At 49.4% G+C, this 22,283-nt stretch overlaps 2 protein-coding genes and 1 pseudogene across 6 annotated transcripts; 1 reads left to right on the forward strand and 2 right to left on the reverse strand.

The window, feature by feature from the left end:
* Positions 1 to 320: 320 nt before the first annotated feature.
* On the reverse strand, positions 321 to 6,165 carry LOC137145729 (uncharacterized). 5 transcript variants are annotated; one of them, XM_067536669.1, is made up of 3 exons: positions 6,045 to 6,165; positions 3,823 to 3,898; positions 321 to 2,719 (listed from the first exon to the last, which is right to left on the reverse strand). In XM_067536669.1, exon 3 carries the CDS (start codon positions 2,696 to 2,698, stop codon positions 1,523 to 1,525), a length of 1,176 nt encoding a protein of 391 aa, XP_067392770.1. In that variant the 5' UTR covers positions 2,699 to 2,719; positions 3,823 to 3,898; positions 6,045 to 6,165; the 3' UTR covers positions 321 to 1,522. The 5 variants fall into 5 exon arrangements, with proteins under 5 accessions (XP_067392770.1, XP_067392767.1, XP_067392769.1 ...); XM_067536666.1 differs by having other exon boundaries at positions 3,817 to 3,898; positions 6,045 to 6,164; XM_067536668.1 differs by having other exon boundaries at positions 5,942 to 6,159.
* LOC137145680 (PHD finger protein 13-like) lies at positions 5,413 to 11,849 on the forward strand (annotated as a pseudogene).
* A 2,826-nt stretch (positions 11,850 to 14,675) lies between these two features.
* On the reverse strand, positions 14,676 to 22,054 carry LOC137145683 (uncharacterized). Its single transcript, XM_067536567.1, has 3 exons — positions 21,754 to 22,054; positions 19,858 to 19,935; positions 14,676 to 18,311 (listed from the first exon to the last, which is right to left on the reverse strand). The coding sequence occupies exon 3, from the start codon at positions 18,288 to 18,290 to the stop codon at positions 17,115 to 17,117; it is 1,176 nt and encodes a 391-aa protein (XP_067392668.1). The 5' UTR covers positions 18,291 to 18,311; positions 19,858 to 19,935; positions 21,754 to 22,054; the 3' UTR covers positions 14,676 to 17,114.
* Positions 22,055 to 22,283: the final 229 nt, after the last annotated feature.

The following is a 22,283-nucleotide window of genomic DNA, read 5'->3' on the forward strand; positions in this document are numbered from 1 at the left end:
GAGTAGGTCAGACCCTGGACTCTGAGCTGGATCAGACTTGGACACAGACTCCCCCTTGAAAAGGTGAGACAATCAGCTGGGGCACAAAGTCTAGGACTAGACCAGCTCTGGTAGCTAGAGGTGGGGAGAAAGATGAACTAAATGGACTGATAGCATTTCCCCACTTCTGATGCAAAGAGGCCTCATAGGGGCATGGGAGTGAAGTTAGTTGCTTTTCTTGAGAACTATTTGAAAAGTGCATGGGGACTGATTGAGGGGGATAGTAGTGGCCTGGCTCCCCCTGTGCTGTAGGCAACTAAAGAAAAGGGGCAGCTCCATCACTTGAGGAAGCACCCCTTAAACTGTGGGAGGCAGGCACAAGCCAGAGCTACCACGTAGCTGAGCACGTCCATGGAAGTAGCTCAAAATGCCAGCCTCATCCTTATGTGGGACCAGACCCCTTTTTCCCCTGAGCCTCTCTAGGGCCATGCCCTATCCTGGCCTCTAGGGTTACTTGTAGCTCAAGCCCCAGCTGCCTCCTAGAAATAACAAAAATACCTCAAGTGAATGTTTTGTTTAGACAGATTTTAGTTTTCAAAACAGGACCAGTTTGAATTAACAAAAACAATGATTTGAAACAGACACCTCTACATACTGCTGTTATGCATATGGCATAGTCTCAGGAATCTCTTGGTTGCACTGTTACTTGGTTCACCCTTGAAAGGTTAACAGGTGCAGTGTTTTGTGCCTGAGTCTGCAGGCAGCTATTCTTTCAAGCTCTGAGATGTAAGCCCCCTCCCCTACACATAAGGTGAGGGATTGATGCCACAGCCAAACAATACTTTAAAAGGTAAGCAGTTAGCTTATTAAAATGATCAGCCATTAACCTCACTCTGGGAAAGAGGGTGGGAGTGAAGATAAAAAGATAAGGGAAGAGACAGCTTTGTGTGATGCTGCATTGACAATAAGGCACATAATTACAAATATAGTTACCCCATAAAGGCCATATTTTACATTTGCTCTTCAGCAAGTCTACTACTGACAGCAGCAAGGATTCCTTGGTGGACTAAAATTAAAGTTTAGTACTGAACTAATACTCCAGACCATTAAATGGAATCCAGCCCCCTCTACAGAGGGAGTCTGACAACTGAGACCATTTCACAGACAGGCTAACTTATTTCCCTAGAGATGAGACAATATGCACCAGCAGCAAGACACTGGAATAAGAAATTCAAGGATAGCTGTTGAGAAAACAGTGATGTCTGCACAGAGACATGGAATCCGTTCAATCCCAGAGCACCAAATGTCAACAGTATTTGTTCTGCAGCTGGGAAAGAACCACTAATCATTGACTGTCTCCCCAGTCCTGGCTCCTTGGAGCTTACAATCTAAATAGGAAGGAAAAGTCCAGTCTCAGTAGGCATCATATTTTGGATCCCATAGTTCTGCTGGGGCAGAACCAGAGATAATCCATTAATCTATCATCTGGGCATCTGGTGGAGACAAGTGTGTGGTGGTATAGGGGCCAGATGTCCTCACTACTTTATTCTTCCTTAGCCCAAACTGCATTGCTTCCTTTCTCCTGCAGATGGGGAATCACAGCCTCCATGTAGAACTTCTCCAGCTTGGGCTCAGTTTTCTCCCAGAGCCCTGCATCAAAGTCCACTGAGGTGATGACTGTATCTTTGTTGGTGTGAACCACAAAGTCAGCCTTGTCGAAGCCTGTTGTTGCCAGCTGGCACTGCACTTGGGTGTAGTAGGGATGGTCTCTCTTCAAGGAGTAGGACTCACCATCCATTTCCAGGCAGAAGGCTTTGTCCTTACAGGCTTCTTTCACTGTTTTGTCTCTGTGCTTATAGGGACACTTGACCTCCAGGAGCTTCCCTGTATCTGTGTCTCTGACAATTCCATCTGGGCTGGCTGCGAGCCACTCCTTCTCTGGGTGAATGAACAGGCCACATTCCTCCACCATCACAGGCCTGCCACTCCTCCTGGACTGGAGCTCCTCATATGCCTGCACTGCCTTTTTCTCATTTCGGGTGCCCCAGGACATGGCTGGTGTCTGCACTCTGGAACCAGAGCTCACCACGGCCTTAAGGTAAGACTGGGGCACCTCTGAGCTCTTGCCATTGACAAACTTGCTGTTAGCGATCCTGGGTGCAACTGAGGCTGTGATGCGGTTTTCCCGCCACTTATACCACTCGGGATTGTCCTGCTGTCCCCGGGTTTCCCTCTCCACTTTCACCACATCTTCACTTGTCAGCAGGGAGGGAAATTGGTTTGCTTTGCCCTGGCCAGTGGCCTTGGTCTGAGAGTGGCTGGACTGACTCCTTCCCAGAAAGGGATCGACACCGGCAGGTGCTTCAGCTGCTGTGGAGCCAGGTTTCCCTCCACTAGTCACTGAGGGGCTCTTAGCTGTCACTCTGTAGCTTATCTTGGTGTCTCCTTGATCACTGCCATGTGCTGCAATGGCCCTTGATTGGGAAGCGCTTTGCCCTGCTCTTCTGGCAGTGGTGCTGTTGGCTGGCTTGTCTGTCTGTGCCCTGCTGGTGCCTGAACTCCCAGCAGCCTGAGCACTCTTAGGTCGGCTGGCTACGGGTGGTGTCTTGGCCTGAGTGGAGGAGGCAGAGGAACGGGGTGCTGCTGGGGTGGCTTTGGGCACAGCTGTAGCCTGATGAGGTGAGGTTGTGCTGCCAGGGTTTTTCCTGGGTCTTCCCATTGTTCAGTGTCAGGGCTTGCACTGTGTGGACACAAGAGAAAGGTGAATGTACATCCCCTGACCAGGTCAATTTCCTGGTTCTGTGCTTGATGCTTCAGGAGGGCTATCTCCCTTCTCTCTGGGCCAGTTATGTGAAAAGGTAAGGCTCGTTGCTGCCCCTGCAAGAATATGTCTATATTAAGCTGTTGACACCTTTGTCTCAGTTCTATCCCTATGCAAGGCCCTTCCCAGGCTGTGGTGTCTACCTGGCTAGCCAAAGTATAAGGTGCATGCAAGTATATCAGTGCGCCACCCCCCTCCCCTTTATACCTCTTTAGGGGGGTGTGATGACCTCCCTGTAGCCACCTGGTTCTTACATTCTGCAACTCCACAGTATGCATGGTTCTGAACCAATAAAGCCAGCACAGAATTGAACTGGCACAGAGGGGGTTTAGGGAACAGCTGTTATCAAGCTAGTGCTGTCCCATGAGAGCTGGAGCTGTGATGGAGGGAGGGGGTGTAGTGTAACAGTAGCTAGGGTGAAAGTTGAGAGAAGTCTGTCATTTTGAATCTCATTTTGTTTTGTGACACCTTTTGTGATTAACCTTCATAACACTAGAGCTCAGAGCATCCATTTTGTAGCACAGCTTTGAGAGCTAGTGGACAGACTGAGAAGTTGAGAGCAATCAAGGGCCATCAACACTGAATTACTCTTTCCTCATGGAACAATGGGTTTTTTAGCGGTAGGGCCATTGACTAAATGTCTCTCTACATACAATCTGATTGGGGGGAGGAGGAGGAGGGGGAAGAGAGAGATGAAGCCTGGACCTCCCCCCCAGCTTGTGGCACATGAGGAAAGAGGGAACAGTCTGTTTTATAAAGGGTGCTTCCCTAAGCAGGGGAGGCAAGGCCAGCCCAGCACATTCCACAATCAGCACCTGGCAGACCAGAAGGGACCAAAAGGCTGATGAGCTTAAGGACTGGGACCAACCCTAGGATTTGCAGAGCAGTCAGAATTGCATTCAGGAGCCCTTTTTTTGGAACATCTGTTACTCTTAAGAAGCACGAGATTTTTGTAAAAACAAATCCTAAAGCTCAATACCATAGTAACATTTCCTTGAATTTTTAAACCCACCAACCTTCACCTGTAGCATGTGGAACCCTAACCACAGGATTGCCAACCTGCAGGGTAAGGGCCTCCACAGAGATTCACTGTTTAATCTGCAAGAAATACAAAAGAGAAACACTATGAAAGGCCCATTTGCTAGCATTGCTGCATGACTTCTCAGAAATCAAATATGTGAAATTATGGGTGCACTGAGATTTCACTTCCCTTTTTGCCAGGAAAAGTTGAGAGAACAGCAGAGTCTGCTTTAGCAAACATGTCCCCTACCTGCCTCTCCTCCATACAGGGGAACCTTAGATTTGGAAGGGTTGATGGTCTATTTCACCAGTTCTTAGGGAGAGGGTTAGCTTAAGGGGCAGCATGAAATCTCTTGACATGGCAATAATGAACATTTAAAAGAATGTTCTTAAAGAACTGAAAGGCTGTAACCGCTATTTTTACTTTTGAAATGTACCTGATTCCCCAAGTGACCCTCAGGCTATTATCCTATCTTCCACCCTGATTTAATGCCCTTTACTCTGTTGGGCTTTTGGATGTCAATGTAATTTTTGCAAGCAGGCCCAGCTGTTTATTTCATTATAAACTTTAGAATGATGAAGTTTTCTTGGGATCCCATAGTGACACCTATTCTCATATACAGCCATAAAACTGGCTTCCCCCTCCATTGTTTTTCACTGGTCCCATCTTGTCTTCACAACTGCAGTACCTGGAGTACCACAAGTGGTCAGATTCTAGTGACTCAAATAATCCCTCTGCCAACAACTCCTGGCATATGTCAGGCTGACTTGAACTGCTCTAGTTTGCATCCACATGTGTGAATGTGTCAGGGGAAGGAGGTTCACTTATGCCACACTCTGCAACTACAATTCACAAAGCATCCAAATATTTTCATTATTACAATTATCATCCCCACCCCCATAAATTCATTCAAACAAGCCCCACGTATCTTAAGATAAATGGGGTGACTTTTTCTAAAAGGAAACAATGTGGCTCATTTCTAGACTTGCACGTTTGTTTGGCAGCTCATTTGCTCAGTTATCCATGGGTTTCAGTAAGCCACCCTCCGCCCTTGGTAGATACAGAGTTTGTAGTGATAAATTAGGCTTCATTTTAGGCAGAGCACCATCCCTGTGAATTATAATTCACAAAGTGATGGGGCAGGGGAGTGGAGCCTTTGGCCTGTAAGTCACTGATTTCAGACCCACAGACATCTATAGCGATGACTCGTTCTGGGACCAAACTGACAGCACCTGCTCAGAAGCGGTGTGAAGCAGGGCGGCAGGGTCTTCAGGCACTTCTTAGCAGGACAGCTGTCCACAATACTGAGCCAGCCAGAGGGATAGGCTGGGGACACCCAGGGGTGAGGCCACCCATCCAGCAGGGCTGTGGCTGGGCAGGGGGAGCAGCTGCAGCTCCCTCCAGGCCTGAGGGCGTCAAGGCCCTGATCCTCTTACAGCTCGAGAGAGGCCAAGTGCCCCCACTCAAATGCAGCCCCGCCTGCCTCCAGCACACCCCTAGCAGGGAAGGGAGGTCCTACCTCGCCCCATGCCGCGCAGGGAGCAGACCCAGGCCACGCCCTAGCACGCCGCCCTGCGGGAAGCCCCTGGGGATGCGCATCTTCGCCCAGCACCCGCGGACGGTCTCCGGCGTAGGCCCGTTGCAGACACAGAGCAGGGCAGAGGGAGGCTCAGGGCGGGGCGGGGCCGGGCCGCTCCCTCCGGCTCGCGCCATGGGGCTAGGAACAGCCGTGCAGACAGACCCGGCCCCAGGGGGACGCGGCTCTATTTAGCCCCCTGGCGTGATCCGCGGCCCGCTGACCCCCAGCTCGGAGGCAGACTGGCTGCCGCGGGTCTATTTCTGCAGGGCTGGGCACAGCCTGTCCCCGCAGGGCTGCCAGGCTCGTCCTGGCCCCGAGAGCGAAACAGAGCAGGCGCCGGGCCAGGGAGCGCCCGCCCGCCGAGCCCAGCTCCTAGGGCCGGGCCGTTGGCCGCGGCGCGCGCACGGCTGGGGCCTCCCTCAGCTTCCCGCCACACCAACTGCCACAGAGCGGTGGAGGAGAGCAGGGCCGCGCAGGGCGCGCGCGCACACAGCTCTGCTCGCCTCAGCCTGGAGCCGGCAAAGATGCCCGCGTCTCCTACCTGGGCCGGGGCTGAGAGCAGGGCGGCGGCTGGGCTGTCGGGAAGCGAATAGAGCGCTAGGACAGACAGCAGCGCAGCTGCAGCCCGCCGCGCGACACCTCACCTCAGCGAGCCAACGGCCACAGTAGGTAACGGCTGGCTAGGGAGGCATGAGCAGGCGGGAGTCCTGCCCAAAGCGCGCGTGCGAGGCTCTTGACATAGCCCCGCGGAGCCAATCAGCGGCCGTCCGTCGCCCTTTTTTTTTTTTTTTAAACAAAATAGTGAGTGGGATGGACTGGCCAATCATGTGCCTCCGCTCGCCTTAAAAAAGGAAAAAAAAAAAAAAAAAAAAGTCCTTGCAAGCCATTGGCGGCCAGGCGGGGGCGGGGTTCTAGAGCAACTAGGGGCGGGGCTCGTCAGCCACGCAAGGCAGGAGGCGGGGCAGGATGGAAGCGCCACAACAAAAAACCCAGAGGAAAAAAGGCGGCTTGTGTTAGAGCGCAGGCGCAACAGCCCCCATCATCCCCCCCGTAGGTGCGCAGGGCAAGGCGCGCAACCCAGAGCAGTCTGGGCGGGAGAAAGGGCAGGCAGGTTTGTGTGTATTGGGGGAGGTGGCCAGGTATAGGCAGCAGGTAGGGATGGGGAGGGGTGGGATGTTTGCAGCGCGTGGGGGAGACCACGCTGCTGCTGTTGACCCAGCCATGAGTTCTCACTGCCCGTGGCTGGCTGGCATGGACTGCCTGGCGGGGGCAGATGGCAGCATTGTGCCCATCTGTACAGCCCTGCAAATATGTGGCTCTCCAGGGATGTGGATAGGCGTGGACCATTTTCACAGATTGGGGATTGTGTGCATATCCAAATCTGTGGCTATCCGCTTTATATCCATGGACAATTTTTGCAGATTGCTGATTGGGGGCTGTGGATGCAAATTTTGTATCCGTGCAGGGTTCTAGTATCTGTCTGGTCTATTGCTAGTCACTGAAATAAGTGCCTCATGCTGGCTGGGATTGTCTCCAATGCTTTCATTTCCCTTTGTCTTGAAAGACGTGGGTACAAGAAGCTGTTCTGTGTAGGACACTGGAATGCCATAACAGGCAACTTGTTTGTCCTGAGAGGAAACTCTTTCCAGTGTGTCGTCGTCTGTCCGTCCGTGTCTCTCACCCTCCCCCCCCCCCCCCCATTGTGGCACTGCTGTTCTGATTTCCCTACACAGAGTTGGCATGCCTGTGATGCCAGTCCTGTGACTGCAGATAAATGGGGTTCATTGATGGGGGGCTCTTCCACAACCTCAGGGCTCTCCCTGTTTAGAAACCTTGCAGAAGCTCAATATTAAAATCTTTCTGTATTAGATTGCCTTTCTGTACATTGTGTGCATGCAGCTTTGATGTGGTATGTTACCCGCACACTCTAGGGCACCCCACCTTTATCCTTCCGTGGGCTCAAGGTGTAACCTGGTTAATTTAGGCACACCCACCTTTACCCAGTTCCTAGGGCTCAGGGCATAATCTTCTGTGGGGCCTTTTACCAGTGAAAGAGCCTTACACAGCAATATCCTTAACTTCTGTTTATTAACAATTACCAAAACAGAATACACACGCTAAGTATACAATGCTCACCACAAAGAAAAGTTCATCTGCCTTACTGGGAGTGAACAGTCAAGATTAGATCATCCAGGGCTCCAGCTCCTGCACAGTGTAACAGGCAGTGTGTTGAGGTCTGGCAGCTCTGGGCTGTGTCCTGGAGTTAGGTCCCAAAGAACGTCCTTTTAGACCCATATATATAGTTAAAACTTGGGTCCTACTTAGCTATACCTTAATCAATCATTAAAATTAAAATACTACAAAACAGTATTTTTCACCAAACCTAGCCCATTTCTAAACAATTCTTCAGCCAATCATACCCCACCATTTTAGTTGATTAATTTTGCAATATTTAAGTTATGCAACAGACAGAACCAATTAAAGAATCAGATGGAGACCATACAGATAAACAATAGAGAAGGAGGGACTATAAAGGCAAAACAATAAAGTATAGATTTCACAATCACAACTGTTGATAAGTCGTTTCTTGCCAGACAAGAAATGCTATTAAAGTTTTCTTTAAACATTTAAGATCTGTTTCTTTATCTAGTGCTGGTGGGTACTATTAGGACAGGAGCACTGTCTTACCAGCCTGATATTACATTGTTTTGATGCAATTTACATGGAATGTGAGACTGCAACTTTCTGCTTCTCAGCTCATGGCTGCTGATTATTGCAGAAAAAGGCCTCAGATCTTATAGGTGGGGGTGCCTACATGGGTTATGGCTGCAGGCTCTCGGTGGATCTTTGAGGGGGAACATCTAGGCAGGCTGAACATGTGGGTTGATTTAAAGCAAAAGAGTCACCCAGGTGGGCTGGGCACTGCAGGCTTCTGTGGTGGTGTTCAGGCAGCCTGGAACTGTGTGCGGGTTGGTTATAGGGACGCATTGCACAGACATTCCAGGGCTGTATGAGCTGGACTTGTAGCGGAGTCATTTGGTGGCTGGGGTTGCACATGCAGTCCTTTCTGACTTGCACAGCAGCGCCTTGTAGCATATCTGGTCACTGCCAGCTTGGCCTCTATTTACAGATGATGTTTGGTCACAGTTTTTTCCAGCCATCAAGTCTGAGGCTGGAGGTAGCTGGAGAATAAACTTAGATTCTAATCAACAAAATGTCATTCTTTGCAGCCACCACAGAGAAGTCAAAGAACCATGGAGAACTTCATCCACTTCTGACCTTCATGCTGGCCTATGCCAGCTATACCCCCTACCCTGAGGATATAAGGCAGCTTGGTGTGTGTGTGCCATTGTTTTGCAGTTGTTGTGTGAAGAGGCCAGTCTGACTTATCCAATGACCTGGGAGACAGTCCTGGCTCCTCCTCCCTCTTTGCATTGAGGGTTGGGGACTTCTTGCTGTGTCATTCCTCCTCCTCTACTTCCCCCACATACTTCTTCCCCCCCATCTGGTGTGGTCTTGTGCAGGTCCTATGTCCTTTTCCTTGTTCTTTTTGCAGAATGAACCTTGGCCCCTTGGAGGCAGCCTGAGTCCCAGAACAGCACAGGCAGCACTCAGGATGGTGACAGCTCATCCCACTCTTCTGATTCCCAGGTACTTTCAGATGACAGGAGGAGCAGGAACGTCAAGCACAAGGAGACACCCTATTCCTGAATTACCCTGACTTTTCCAGACACTTGTATTTAGCCTGGTCTCAGCAAACCAAGAAGAAGAAACTGTCTGCAAAGAAGCTCATCTTGGATCAAGAGATGGAAAAGAAGATGATGTTGGCTGGCATGAAGAGTTGGGGTGACATTCAACATCAAAGGAGAGAGTGTGCTATGCTAGAGGAGCAGGCGCCTCACATAAGAGGAAAGTGCTTCCAGTCCTTGTTCGTCCCAGCTGGTGGGCTCTGACCCAAATCCCTCCTGGAGGAGTTCATGAAAGAGGAAAAGGACTGGACAGATGGGGTGTAGGGGACTGAGGTGCCAGCAGAAAGTGATTTTCAACCAGAGCAGACAACATGCCCTGAGAAGAGGAGCAGCCCCAGCTGTTGTGGTATCTTGGATCAAAGCAAAGAGGAGGGTACAAACAGTCAGCTCCCCAGCTCAGTGGTAAGCTTGTAAGCTAGTTTTTGTGAGGAGTGAGAAGGGGTCCGCAGTAAATATGGGGTGAGGTCTGTTCTGTTTATTTAGAGGAAACAAATGGGCTAAAAGTATTAATATAGCTTAGATATTGTTTAATGTTAAACAGTGTAAAACAAGGTTTGGGTTTTGGTGAGGCTTCAGCTTGCTGTAGTTCTATGGCAAACGTACTTAGATTTTTTAAAACTTTAAAGTAAAGAAGGAAAAACAGTTAAAGAATTTGATACGTAAAGTATTATATAAGGGTGTTATTTTAATTTTTGTTTTTGTTTTTTGGCTGGAGAAAGTTTTTAGAAAGAAACCCCCCCCCTTGTTTAGTTTTGAGATGATTGTAAAGATGGCAATTTTTTGGGGGGGGAAAAGAAAAGAAGTTAGTTGAGATGAGCTGGAGCTGCTGTTGTTAAGTCCAATCCCAAGAAGACAAATGAAGACAAAATGTGTACAAAAGGAGGAGAAAGGAAGATCGAAGATAGAAGCTGCATTATCTGTCTCTGAAGTTCACTCTCACCTGCAGCCTTACTGTTGGAAAAGCACAGTCTTATCAGCCACTCCGAGACCTGGTAAACTCAAACCAGCATTGGGCTATTCAGGGCATTGCTTTTATCTGCCTCTTTCTGGTCACGGACTTGCAGCATTGTTGCAAAATATACAGTTTTGACCAGCTGACTCTTATTAGACAGAAGGAAAAGGGAGAGGGATAGGAAAGAGAAGAAATAGGATGGGGGAGGAAAAGGACACACTGATGATGAGGGAGGAAGACAGAGCAAGAGAAACAAAAGTCTCTGATTCCACATGGTGGTCAGATTTCAGCCAGTGGAGGTTGTGATGTCATATGGCTTCTTTTCTCTTTGGCCCAGTCTGGTCAGGACATTTTTTAGGATCATGATGAAGAAAGGTTCAGGGTTCCAGAAGACGGTTTGGGGGTGGAGGGGCAGCCATGATGGTGAAGCTTGCTCCAGTAGCCAAGTTTGCTTTCAAAAAAAAAAATTTTTTTTTTAAAGGACCAAAAGGATTGATGGGAGGAATAGCTGATCCTCTCGTTATTTATCGGTTAAGCCTAGTTTTTGACACATTTCTTCTTCGTATGGCTGAAGTAAATATTGAGCAACAACTATCATTTGACACACTAATTTTGATTCACTGATTTTTGGTTTTACACTTTTTTTATGTTTACTAAGCATGATTTTAACAGTTTTTGACTGATATTTGTAGGTTTTCTTGTTTGGACTAATTTCGTTTTTCTGTCTCCCTTTGTACTTTTTTTTCCGATTAGCATTTGTTGTTATAGGCTATTCTGGCATTCTATTAATTTGCACTTAGTTTTTACAACTGAACTCAAAAATTAGGGTAAATTTGTAGGCCCAACTATCACAACAAGTCCCTAGTCTAGAAAGATGGTCATGTTGGTGCTTTGTTCTCACTGAAAAGTTTCATCATGTTCTAGTGCCCAGCACCTTGTTCTCTTCCAGTTGGAGGGATTATAGGACCACTGGTTGTGAGGGGAGACCACAGCTACTGAAGTCCTAACCTCATCCAACAAGAGGTGCAGTGAGGGAACTGCAGAGCATAGAGGCACGGTTTGAGTCTCAGCCTGTCAGCCTTCTTTCCCCAGTGCAACAGTGCTGGAGCCAGGGTCCAGACTCATTCTCCAGCTTGGGAGACTCTCAAACTAACCATTTGATTGGTTTTAATTGCTCTCTTTTCCATTTTGCAGCTTCACCTGTGGAAATTCAGAGGCACCTCCCAACACCAAAACAGAAGGTGAGTGGGACCCCATTGTGTGTGGTACTGGTAGTCTTTCCAGCAGGGGTAGCTGGGAGTCTTGCTTTGCTGCTGGGTTTCTTCCTGAAATGGGCGGGGGATTGAACCAGTCAGTGGGGAATGCAGGCCAATGTGGAACAGGCAAGGGTTTCCTTCAGAGCTGATCCCTAATCCTCTGTAGGGTTCAGTGCTGAGCCCTGAAAGGTCTTCATGCCCTGGGACAATGTATACTGCCTTTCCCTGTGTGCACAATCCTATGCTATAAAATGGGCCTGCCTGGCATTTTCTGATGGAGGTCTCTCTCTCCACTGCCCAGTGGATGATTCCTGGAACCTGATCACTTGTTTCTGCTTGAAGCCCTTTGCAGGGAGGCCCATGATTGAGTGTAACAGATGTGCCACCTGCATCTACCTTTCCTATGCCAGTATTCGCAAATCCAACATGGCTGAGGTCTTCATCTGTCAGAGATGCCGTGACACCAAGCAGGAGATCTGCAGCTCAAACTGAGCCTGTACAGTGCCTCACAAGTGCTTCTGTGACTGATCCTCTTCCACAGAGATGTAATTATGGAGTCTCCTTTAGTTCTAGGACTGTAGCACAAGTTGGCTAAACAATCGATGCACAGTGACTATAGAAGGAGGGTCTGTGGCATTGGAGAGTGGGAGCTTTTATGCACTTCTAGTTCCAGGAAGCTGGTGGGTTCTGACTCACTCCCAGAGGAATAATCTTCCTCTCATGGGGTTCAATAAACTATGCAATGAAAACATCCGTTTAATCAAAGCAACGAATGCAGAGGGGTCCTGTAGGAGAAGTCTGGCTCACTGGACTCCAATGCAGTAGGTCAGCCAGAAAGGTCCCTGTTGTCACATACATGTGGTTCAGTGCCTTCCCCCAGGCAATCCAGGAGAGCCTAGTCCAAGTAGTTTCCCTCTGGTATGGTGGCTGCTTAGACTTATTCCCAGGTGGTTGTTATCCCATCAATGCCCAGTTCCTTTCCTGGCCTTGGCCTGGTCTTCCCTTAGAATGAGTTTGATTGTGAAATGTGTCAGGTGGCTAGCCCCAATGACTAAAGTCCTCTTTCAATATAGCAGATACAGCCCAGAATAGAGTGCAAGCTTCTCCCTCTACAAACCAGGCCCTGGATGACACCCTCTGGGGAGGAAAAGGAAGTTATCCTCTCTGCTGTCATGGCCAATCAATATCAAATGTAGTGATGTGGACATTTGCCCCTGGGATCTGAGTTGAGCACCTCCTCCCTCAAACTCCCTTCACATGGAGTAAGCAGAGAGTAGCCCCTATCTCTGATTCGACTGCAGTCACTAGCTCCAGAGATGGAAGGGGAGCAGTATGCAGTTACTGTAAATAATGGAGATTGACTGTAAATATTTCTCCAGACATTTAGACAATTATAAAACAGCTCTTGCTAAACTGTAAAATGGAGTCCTCTGTGTTCCAGAACTTCGAGTTGCACTGGTCTCCTGCATGAGAGGGACTTGGGAGTTATGGCTTGAGACCAAAACAGTTAGCAGCAGGGGTGGTTCAGAAAATTCATGGTAGGGAAAAAAGGGAGAGTCCACAGGCAGCAGAGAACAAGTAAAGCCATCCTGGGTAAAAGCTGATCAATCTCATCCCCTTGGAATGGCTTTTGAGCTTTCACCTACTGCTGGGCTGCATTGGGCTCTCTTCCAAAAAGCATCCTTCATAAATGTGTGATGGATGATGGGAATAAAATCTTAAGAGCAGGAAGCAGGTGAAGCTTCTATTTCTAGAGTCCCCTTCCCTGAAGAATTCTCAGGTTTTGACAATCTTGGCTCCTCGGTCAAATTTGGGGAATGTTAGTGCCTCATACTGATGGGGTGGTCTTATGCATTGAACCTCATCTGCTATGCAAATTGCTGCTCCTTGGATGCAATGTGTTGCCTATGGAGTTTCTAGACAGGATATTTGGTCTTCTGTCTCCCACTCTTTTCTTTAGGGGGAGAACATGACTGAATTGGTCGGTCTCTTGGGAGCTCCACATGCACTAAGAATCAGATCCCATCTTCTAATTCTTCCTTACTCTCCTCCCCCAAAGACCAGATCCATGTAGGGTGACCAGATGTCCCAATTTTATAGGGACAATCCCAATATTCAGGGCTTTTTCTTATATAGGTACCTATTACCCCCCACCCCATCCTGATTTTTAACACTTGCTATCTGGTCACCCTAAACCCATGTGCCTTCTGCTGTGCATTTCAAAGACTCTGCTTCCCCTGCATTGGAGGCAGTTGGTTTAGTCACATGAACTGCAGGTGTTTTGATGCTTTTGCCTAGGGGGGAGTTCATGTTGGTACTGAGTTGGACCTCTGTTTTTGGGGTGACTAGGGGGGTGGAGAGTATGGAAGGAACCTAAGATCGCAATTCCACCTTATTGTTCTAAACTGGGTTTTTTCATACTTGTATATTTGGTTCCCAAATATATTGGAGGGGGGGGCCATGGGGCATCTTACCCATCATTCAGCAATCCCTCGATTTGGGATGGTTCACACCCTGTACACATCTCCTGCAGTGGGAAGCCCAGGCCCTTGAAATGCTTTACACTTTTATAGTTTGTAGTCACTTTTTTTATTGAAATTATGTAAAATAGCAAATTATGGTCCTTGCCCTGTGAAGTGTGGCTGGAGCAATATGTATATAATGCAATAATTCTTGTGGCCTTGTGTTGGTTTCATGGCCTCACCTCTAATCCCACTTGGTGGTAAATTTCACTGAATCTCTCTCTTGATTGAGCAGGGAGTGGGTGGGAGGGAATGGTCTCTAACCATGTCTTTTCTTCCATAGGTCAGTCTTCACGAGGAGCTGGGTGGATCCTGGAGAGTTAAAAATCCAAATCAGGGAAGAGTTTGTCTACGTATGTCTGAAGAGTACAAGCCTCTTGCCCTGTGAAAGAAATGGTTGCGAAAGTGCAAGGATGTGTAAACTAAGCAGAATATGTTGAAATTGAGCAAGCAGAAATGAAGGGTAAGGAGCAGGGAGAACACCAGGGCTCTGAACCGGTTCAGGCTTGGACACAATCTCTCAGTGGAAAAAAGGGTGAGAGTCAGGTGGGGCACTAAAAACTCAGACTAGATCAGAGGTCTCCAAACTGTGGGGTGCGCCTCTCTGAGGAGCATGGGGGAATATTTGCGGGAGCTCGGCAGGGCTCAGGCTAGCCCCCCATGGGGGCTGGGGAGTGCCGTCCAACCCCGCTCTGCTCCAGCCCTGCCCCCAGCTGCATCCCATGGCTCCTAGCCGTGGCTCTACTCCCGGCCCCAACCACAGTCCAGCTACAGTTCTACTTTTGGCCCACCCCACCCCAAGCTGTGGCCTCGGCTCCTGGCCCGGCCGTGACTCTGACCCCGACTACGGCTCCGCTCCCAGCCTTGGCCCCAGCCCTGACCCTGGCCCCGACTGTAGCCCCGCTCCTGGCCCCAGCGGAGGAGGTGGGTGCAGACAGGTAAGGGAGACAGGACATAAAAAGTTTGAGGACCACCAACCTAGACTGTATCTGCTAGCCATACAGGCTGAGAGATGGGACTTGCCCAAGTCAGAGTGTGAGTCAGTAGCAGAGCTAGGAACTGAGGTCAGATCTCTTGAGTCTCAGTCCAGGGCCTGACCCCTATAAAAACATCCTTGCAGTTGCTCACTCTCTAACTTTTCATCTGTGATGTAAACAGCTGGAAACAGGCCTCATCTAGGGCCTTGGGAGTGAAATTACATCTTGATAACTATTTGAGAAATGCATGGCACTATTGATTACAAGGGGGATGGCAATAACCTGTCTTCCATTGTGCTGTGGGGAACTCTGGATATGGGGGAAGTCCATCACCCCCTGAAAGCACCAGATCAACCATAGGAGAAACTGGGATGCAGGCACAACCCCATGCTACAAGGCACGTATGTTACTACAAGCAGGTCAGACTGTCCGCCGTGTGTGCGTGCGCGTGCAGACACCCTCTCCTAGTAATGAGTCCCTCTACCACGGTGCCCTATCCAGTCCCCCTGGGTTAATTATAGGTCCCCCAACTGGATCCCTCTACAACTCAAGAGAATCATCCAAAGTGAACATTTTATTTGGACACTTCAGTTTCCAAAACAGGAACAATTTGAATTAACAAAAAAACAGGGATTTCAAAGACATAGGCTGCTCTCCATACAACTGGGACACACACAGCAGTATGGAGAGCAGAGTCCAATATTGAAGAAATAAATTTTCATTAAAAATAGTCTCTGGGGAATCTCATGGCTGTGTAGTTACACTTGGTTCACATTTGAAAGGTTAACTCAGGGGTCAGCAACCTTTCAGAAGTGGTGTGCCAAGTCTTCTTCCACCCGCCCCCTTCCCATGTGACATGAGCCCAGTGCCCTGGCCAGGAGCTGCTCCTGGCCCCAAGCAGCGCTGCAAGCAGCCACTCCCTCGGCCCCGCCCCTCTCCCATATGACCACCAAAACTTATACAACCCTGGTGCCAATGGCAGTGTGAGTGCCGCTCAAAATCATCTCGTGTGCCATGTTTGGCATGCGTGTCATAGGTTGCCGACCCCTGGGTTAACCAATGGATGCAGTGTCGTCTTCTTGCATCTGCAGACAGCCTGAAATAGCAGGTCTGAGATGTAAGACCCTTCCCCCATTTTCTCATGGGGTGAAGGGTGGACTCCACAGCCTACTAACATTTTAAATATAAGCAGTTAACGAGTTAATTGCTGATCATTTTAACAGGCTATGGGAAAGAAGTTGTGAGGGAAGATACAAAGATGGCAAGAGAAGAAACAGCCATCCATCTAGAGCAGAACACATTATTCCTTTGCGTGATCCTGAATTGACAATAAGGCACATATTTACAAATTTAGTTACACCTTAGAAGTCCTCACCTTTTGTTTGATCTTTGACAAACCTGCCATAGACAGTAGCAGGGATTCCTTGGTGGACTACAATTCAAGTTTAGTCCTGAACTTTACATCCCAGACCATGAAATGGAATCCAGTGCCCTCCACATACAACCTTGAACTATGCAGTATAGCCACGTTAGTTCCAGGATATAAGAGAGACAAGATATTATCTCACCCACCTTCTCTCTCTAATCCCTGCACTAGACCATTTCACAGACAGACCAACTTATTTCCCCAATTTGCACCAGCTATCAGGCACTGGAATAAGAAGTTCAAAAGAGAGCAGCTGTTGGGAGAACAGTGAAGTTGTCTGCACAGAGACATGGAATCAGTTCAATCCTAGAGCACCAAATGCCAAAGTCATTTGGTCTGCAGTTGGAACAGAACCATTAAATCACTGACTGCGTCTCCACTCCTGTAGGAGACAAAGGCACATACAATCCTTGCCCCAGGGAGCTTACAATCTAAATAGGAAGAGTCCAGTCTCAGGCCATGTCTATATTACAGCCACTACAGCAGCACAGCTATGTTTCTGCAGCTGTTCAGCTGTAGTAGAGATGCTTCCTACATTGATGGGACCGGCATTTCCATTAATTTAGTTAATCTACCTATCCAAGAGCAGAAACTAGGTTGTTAGAAGACCTAGCTGCCTCTACACTGGAGGTTAGGAAGACCTAACTAGAGCACGTAAGACACAAATATAGCTAGCTAGATCAAATTTAGACCAGGCTTCAAACAGGCATGTTCTAGATCCAATATTTCTGGTGGGGCAAAACCAGAGATAGTTAGTCCATTAATCTATCATTATGGCATCTTGTGGAGACAGAAGTCCATGGTGTGGTAGTGGCTAGATGTTCACGCTACTTTATTCTTCCTTAGCCCAAACTGCGTTGCTACTTTTCTCCTCCAGGTGGGGAATCACAGCCTCCATGTAGAACTTCTCCAGCTTGGGCTCAATTCTCTCCCAGAACCCTGCATCAAAGTCCACTGAGGTGATGACTGTATCTTTGTTGGTGTGAACCACAAAGTCAGCCCTGTCGAAGCCTGTTGTTGCCAGCTGGCACTGCACTTGGGTGTAGTAGGGATGGCTTCTCTTCAAGGAGTAGGACTCACCATCCATTTCCAGGCAGAAGGCTTTGTCTTTACAGGCTTCTTTCACTGTCTTGTCTCTGTGCTTATAGGGACACTTGACCTCCAGTAGCTTCCCTGTATCTGCGTCTCTGACAATTCCATCTGGGCTGGCTGCGAGCCACTCCTTCTCTGGGTGAATAAACAGGCCACATTCCTCCACCATCACAGGCCTACCACTCCTCCTGGACTGGAGCTCCTCATATGCCTGCACTGCCTTTTTCTCATTTCGGGTGCCCCAGGACATGGCTGGTGTCTGCACTCTGGAACCAGAGCTCACCACGGCCTTAAGGTAAGACTGGGGCACCTCTGAGCTCTTGCCATTGACAAACTTGCTGTTAGCGATCCTGGGTGCAACTGAGGCTGTGATGCGGTTTTTCCGCCACTCATACCACTCGGGATTGTCCCGCTGTCCCCGGGTTTCCCTCTCCACTTTCACCACATCTTCACTTTTCAGCAGGGAGGGAAATTGGTTTGCTTTGCCCTGGCCAGTGGCCTTGGTCCGAGAGTGGCTGGACTGACTCCTTCCCAGAAAGGGGTCAACACCGGCAGGTGCTTCAGCTGCTGTGGAGCCAGGTTTCCCTCCACTAGTCACTGAGGGGCTCTTAGCTGTCACTCTGTAGCTTATCTTGGTGTCTCCTTGATCACTGCCATGTGCTGCAATGGCCCTTGATTGGGAAGCGCTTTGCCCTGCTCTTCTGGCAGTGGTGCTGTTGGCTGGCTTGTCTGTCTGTGCCCTGCTGGTGCCTGAACTCCCAGCAGCCTGAGCACTCTTAGGTCGGCTGGCTACGGGTGGTGTCTTGGCCTGAGTGGAGGAGGCAGAGGAACGGGGTGCTGCTGGGGTGGCTTTGGGCACAGCTGTAGCCTGATGAGGTGAGGTTGTGCTGCCAGGGTTTTTCCTGGGTCTTCCCATTGTTCAGTGTCAGGGCTTGCACTGTGTGGACACAAGAGAAAGGTGAATGTACATCCCCTGACCAGGTCAGTTTCCTGGTTCTGGCAGCAGCCTCTGTGCTTGATGCTTCAGGAGGGCTACATCCCTTCTCTTCCCATGTGCCCCAGGCCAGTTGTGCCACATGTTGGGACAGGGCTCCCTGCCATTCCTTGCAAGAATTTGTCTATATTTCTGTATTAAGCTGTCCTCACACCTTTGCCTCTGTGCTGTCCCTATACAAGTCCCTTGCCAGGCGATGGTGTCTGCTAGGGAAGCCAGGGTGAAAAGAGCATGCAAGTATATCAATGGACCACCCCTCTCTTTATCCCTCTTCTTTACACCTATGTGATGTCAGACCTCCCTACTGCTAACTGGTTCTTGCATTCTGCAACTCCGCAGTATGCTTGGTTCTGACCCTATGAAGTCAGCCCAGAACTGAACTGGAGCTGGGTTGGAGAGTTTCAGGGAAGGGCTGGGTATCAACTAGGGCTGTCCCATAAGAGGTGGAGCTGTGATGGATGGGAAGGGATGTAATGTAATAATAGCTGGTGTGAAAGTTTAGGGAGATGTCTGAGTCATTATGAATCCCATTTTGTTTTGTGACACCATTTGTGAATGTAACTATCACTAGAGATTAGAGCATCCATTTTATAGCACTGCCTTGACACCTAGTGGACAGACTGTATCTGAGAAGCTGAGGGAGCCATTGAGGACCATCAACATTGAATGAATCTTCTCTACTGGAACAATGGGTTTTCTACTGATAGGTTCTGTGTAGAGAGACATTCAGTCAATGGCCCTAAATGGGGGAGGGGGCTGAAGCCTGGATCTCCCCCCAGCTGCAGTACATGAGGAAAGAGGGAGCAGAATCTGTTTTATAAGGGGATGTTTTGCTTCTCTAAGGAAGGTAGGCCATTCTACTGCCAGGCCTAAAGACTCAAGTCCAACCCAGGACTCTCAGGTGGTGAAATCTGACAAATGAGTATTGCGTTCAGGAGTTTGTTTTCCACAGTTATGGAACTTTTTTGTATAAAGAGTAAAATGTTTGTATTTAAGAATTTCATTTGCTAAGACTGTTTTAATTGCTTTAGTGCCACATTGACCCCGAAGGGATTAACAAGAAAACCAGAGCTCCTACAGGTCATGAATGCTGGGGGGAATATGATTAAGCAATTGGGGGGACTGAGTGGGTTGTGCCACTGTTTTCAGGGTCTCAGGAAAGGTATCAGAAATGGGATCTGCACTTGGGAATATGCCTGCAAGACCCAGACCCAGCTAGGAACAGTGATCAGTCTGTATCCAGATTCAAGGGGCTCAGACACGTGATTAGATTCAACCACTGAATCCCACAACAGACTGGTGATCATCCAGAGACTAGGTCTGGGCCAGGTTCCGACAGCTGGTTCTTCCCATCTTGAAAATGCTGCCCAAATACTAAAGAGATATACTCCAACTGCCTGGTCCCACACTCAAGATTTTTGTAAAAACTTTAAAATCTCAAAGCCCAATAGTAACATTTCCCTAAATTTTTAAACCAACCAATCTTTACCTGTAGCGTGTGTAACCCTAACACAGCAGAAGTGGCGATCTGCAGGGCAAGGGCCTCCACGGAGATTTACTGTCCAATCTGCAAGAAATGCAAAAGAGAAACAGCAGGAATTTGGGTTTAGTAAGCTGGGGCTGAGTAAATGTCACATCTCCATGAGGCAGAGGGACAAACTGAGGCACAGTGTGAAGTGACTTGGCCAAGGTTGGTGGAGAGCAGATGTCTGTGCCAGAAGTGGAACTCTGATTTCCTGGCTCCTAATCCAGTGCTCCTTTTACTAATCTAAGCTGCATTCTGACCACCTGTATGTTCAACGTGTTTACAGGAAGTGTCCTGGATTGATTGTTCATTAAGCAAAGACACTTTGCTCAAGAGAATAAATTAGAAGCTCCTGGGGCAGAGACTCCCTCTCTGCTGGCCTATGAAGGGTCATGCTGAGCTGCAGAGCTGGGTATATAGAAATAAAGGGGTCAGAGTGCTTGTTTATCAGAGAGCCTCAAAGTAACAACCAGAGCCACAGCAAGTGCCCTGTCTCCTCCTGTGTGTTTGCCCACCTATGAAAAGCCCACTTGCTACATGACTTCCCAGAAATCAAAGCTCTGAAGTGATGAGTGTGCTGCTCAGATTTCAGTACCCTTTTTGGCAGGAAAAGTTAAGAGCCGACAACAGATTCCCTTTCAGCAAACATGCCCCAGCCTGCCTCTCCATGCTGGGGAACCTTAGATTTGGAAGGACTGATAGTCAATATCACCAGTGCTGAGGGGTAGCAGGAATGCTCTTGACATGGCAATAATGAACTTTTAAAAGACTGTAATTAAAGAACTGAAAGGCTGTAACCACTACTTTGATTTTGGGAATGTACCTAATCCCCCTCAATAACCCTCAAGCTATTATCCTGATTTGAAAACCTTATATCCCTTCCTGGTTTTTCTCTCCAGTTTAGTGGCTCCACTGGACTTTTGGATGCGAGTGTCATTTTGCAAAGAGCTGCAGCTGTTTATTTCATGATAATCTTCAGAATGGTGAAATTTTCTTGGGATCAGATGGTGACACACACTCTCTTTTATAGCCCTAAAACTGGCTTTCCCTCTTCATTGTTTCTCTCACTGGTCAAACCCTGTTTTCCCAACTAGATTGCCAGGAGTATGACAAGTCCAAAGGGTCAGATCCAGTGACTCAAATAGTACATTCTGCCAACATGTCCGGGCATAGCAGCATGACTTGAATTGCTCTAGTCTGCATGCACCCACATGTCTGACTGCATCAGAGCAAGGAGTGCCACATTCTGCCGTTGCAATTTACAGAGCATCCCAAGTAGGAATTTTTCATTATTACCGTCTACCATTCACACCCCCCAGACTCTTCAGAACAAGCCCCTTAGCTTAAAAGTTAAACTTGTTCCCGTCTAGAAATACAGTCTCCACCACAGCTTGTTCCGAAGGCTGCAGTTAGGTGCTTGGCAGAGGCTTGCTGAGTGGGTTTCAGTAAACCACCTGACGGATGCAGGGTTTGTAGCGGTAAATGAGGTTTCGTTTCAGGCTGAGCACCATCTCTGTGAATTATAATCATGGACAGTCCAGGGAGGAGACAGGGAGCCTTGGGTTATTGCTCTCAGACCCACGGGCGTACGGCGCTGGCTCATTCAGGAAGCCATTTAAGATCGGTGGGGGGGGGGGGTCTGGGCACCCCGCAGGCCAGGCTGGGGACACCGAGGGGTGAGGACGGCAGGGGGAGCAGCCAGGCCTGACGGAGAGAGACTGGGGCGACACGGCCCTGAGCCTCTTCTAGCCTGAGAGAGACCAAGTACTCCCCGACCCCCCATGCAGCCCAGCCTGCCTCCAGCACACCCACAGCAGGGACCCGACCCCACCCCCGGATTGCACCGCGGCGCTGCCTCACCCAACAGCCGGGGCGGCGGCGAGTCCGACTCGGCTTCGCCAGTCAGTCGCTCAGCTTCTTCCGGACTCGGGCGGAGACACGATGAGGAGAAGGGACGCAGCTCTCGCTGCTCCGCCCCGGCCGGCCCCGTGACCGCTCAAGAGGCGGGGGGGCGGTTGGGAAAGGGCGGGGCCGTGGCACGGGACGGGTTGGAGGGGCGGTTGGTAGAGGGAGGAGCCGTGGCACGGGCGGCGGTTGGGGAGGGGCGGTTGGTAGAGGGAGGAGCCGTGGCACGGGCGGCGGTTGGGGAGGGGCGGTTGGTAGAGGGAGGAGCCGTGGCACGGGCGGCGGTTGGGGCGGGGCGGTTGGTAGAGGGAGGAGCCGTGGCACGGGCGGGGTGGGGCGCGCTTGGGGGAGGGCGGAGCATGTCCCAGGGAAGGGGCAGTTGAGAAGAGCTGTGGCGCAAGGTTGGGGGAGGGAGGGAGGAACCCTGATGGCCCAGGGATGGAGAGGGAGGCGCTGTGGCATGGGGATGGATTGGGACAGCACTG

This window comes from Emydura macquarii, unplaced genomic scaffold (genome assembly GCF_026122565.2).
Source record: "Emydura macquarii macquarii isolate MOO-44397 ecotype Brisbane River unplaced genomic scaffold, CSIRO-AGI_Emac_v2 contig_3603, whole genome shotgun sequence".
Taxonomy (NCBI): domain Eukaryota; kingdom Metazoa; phylum Chordata; order Testudines; family Chelidae; genus Emydura; species Emydura macquarii.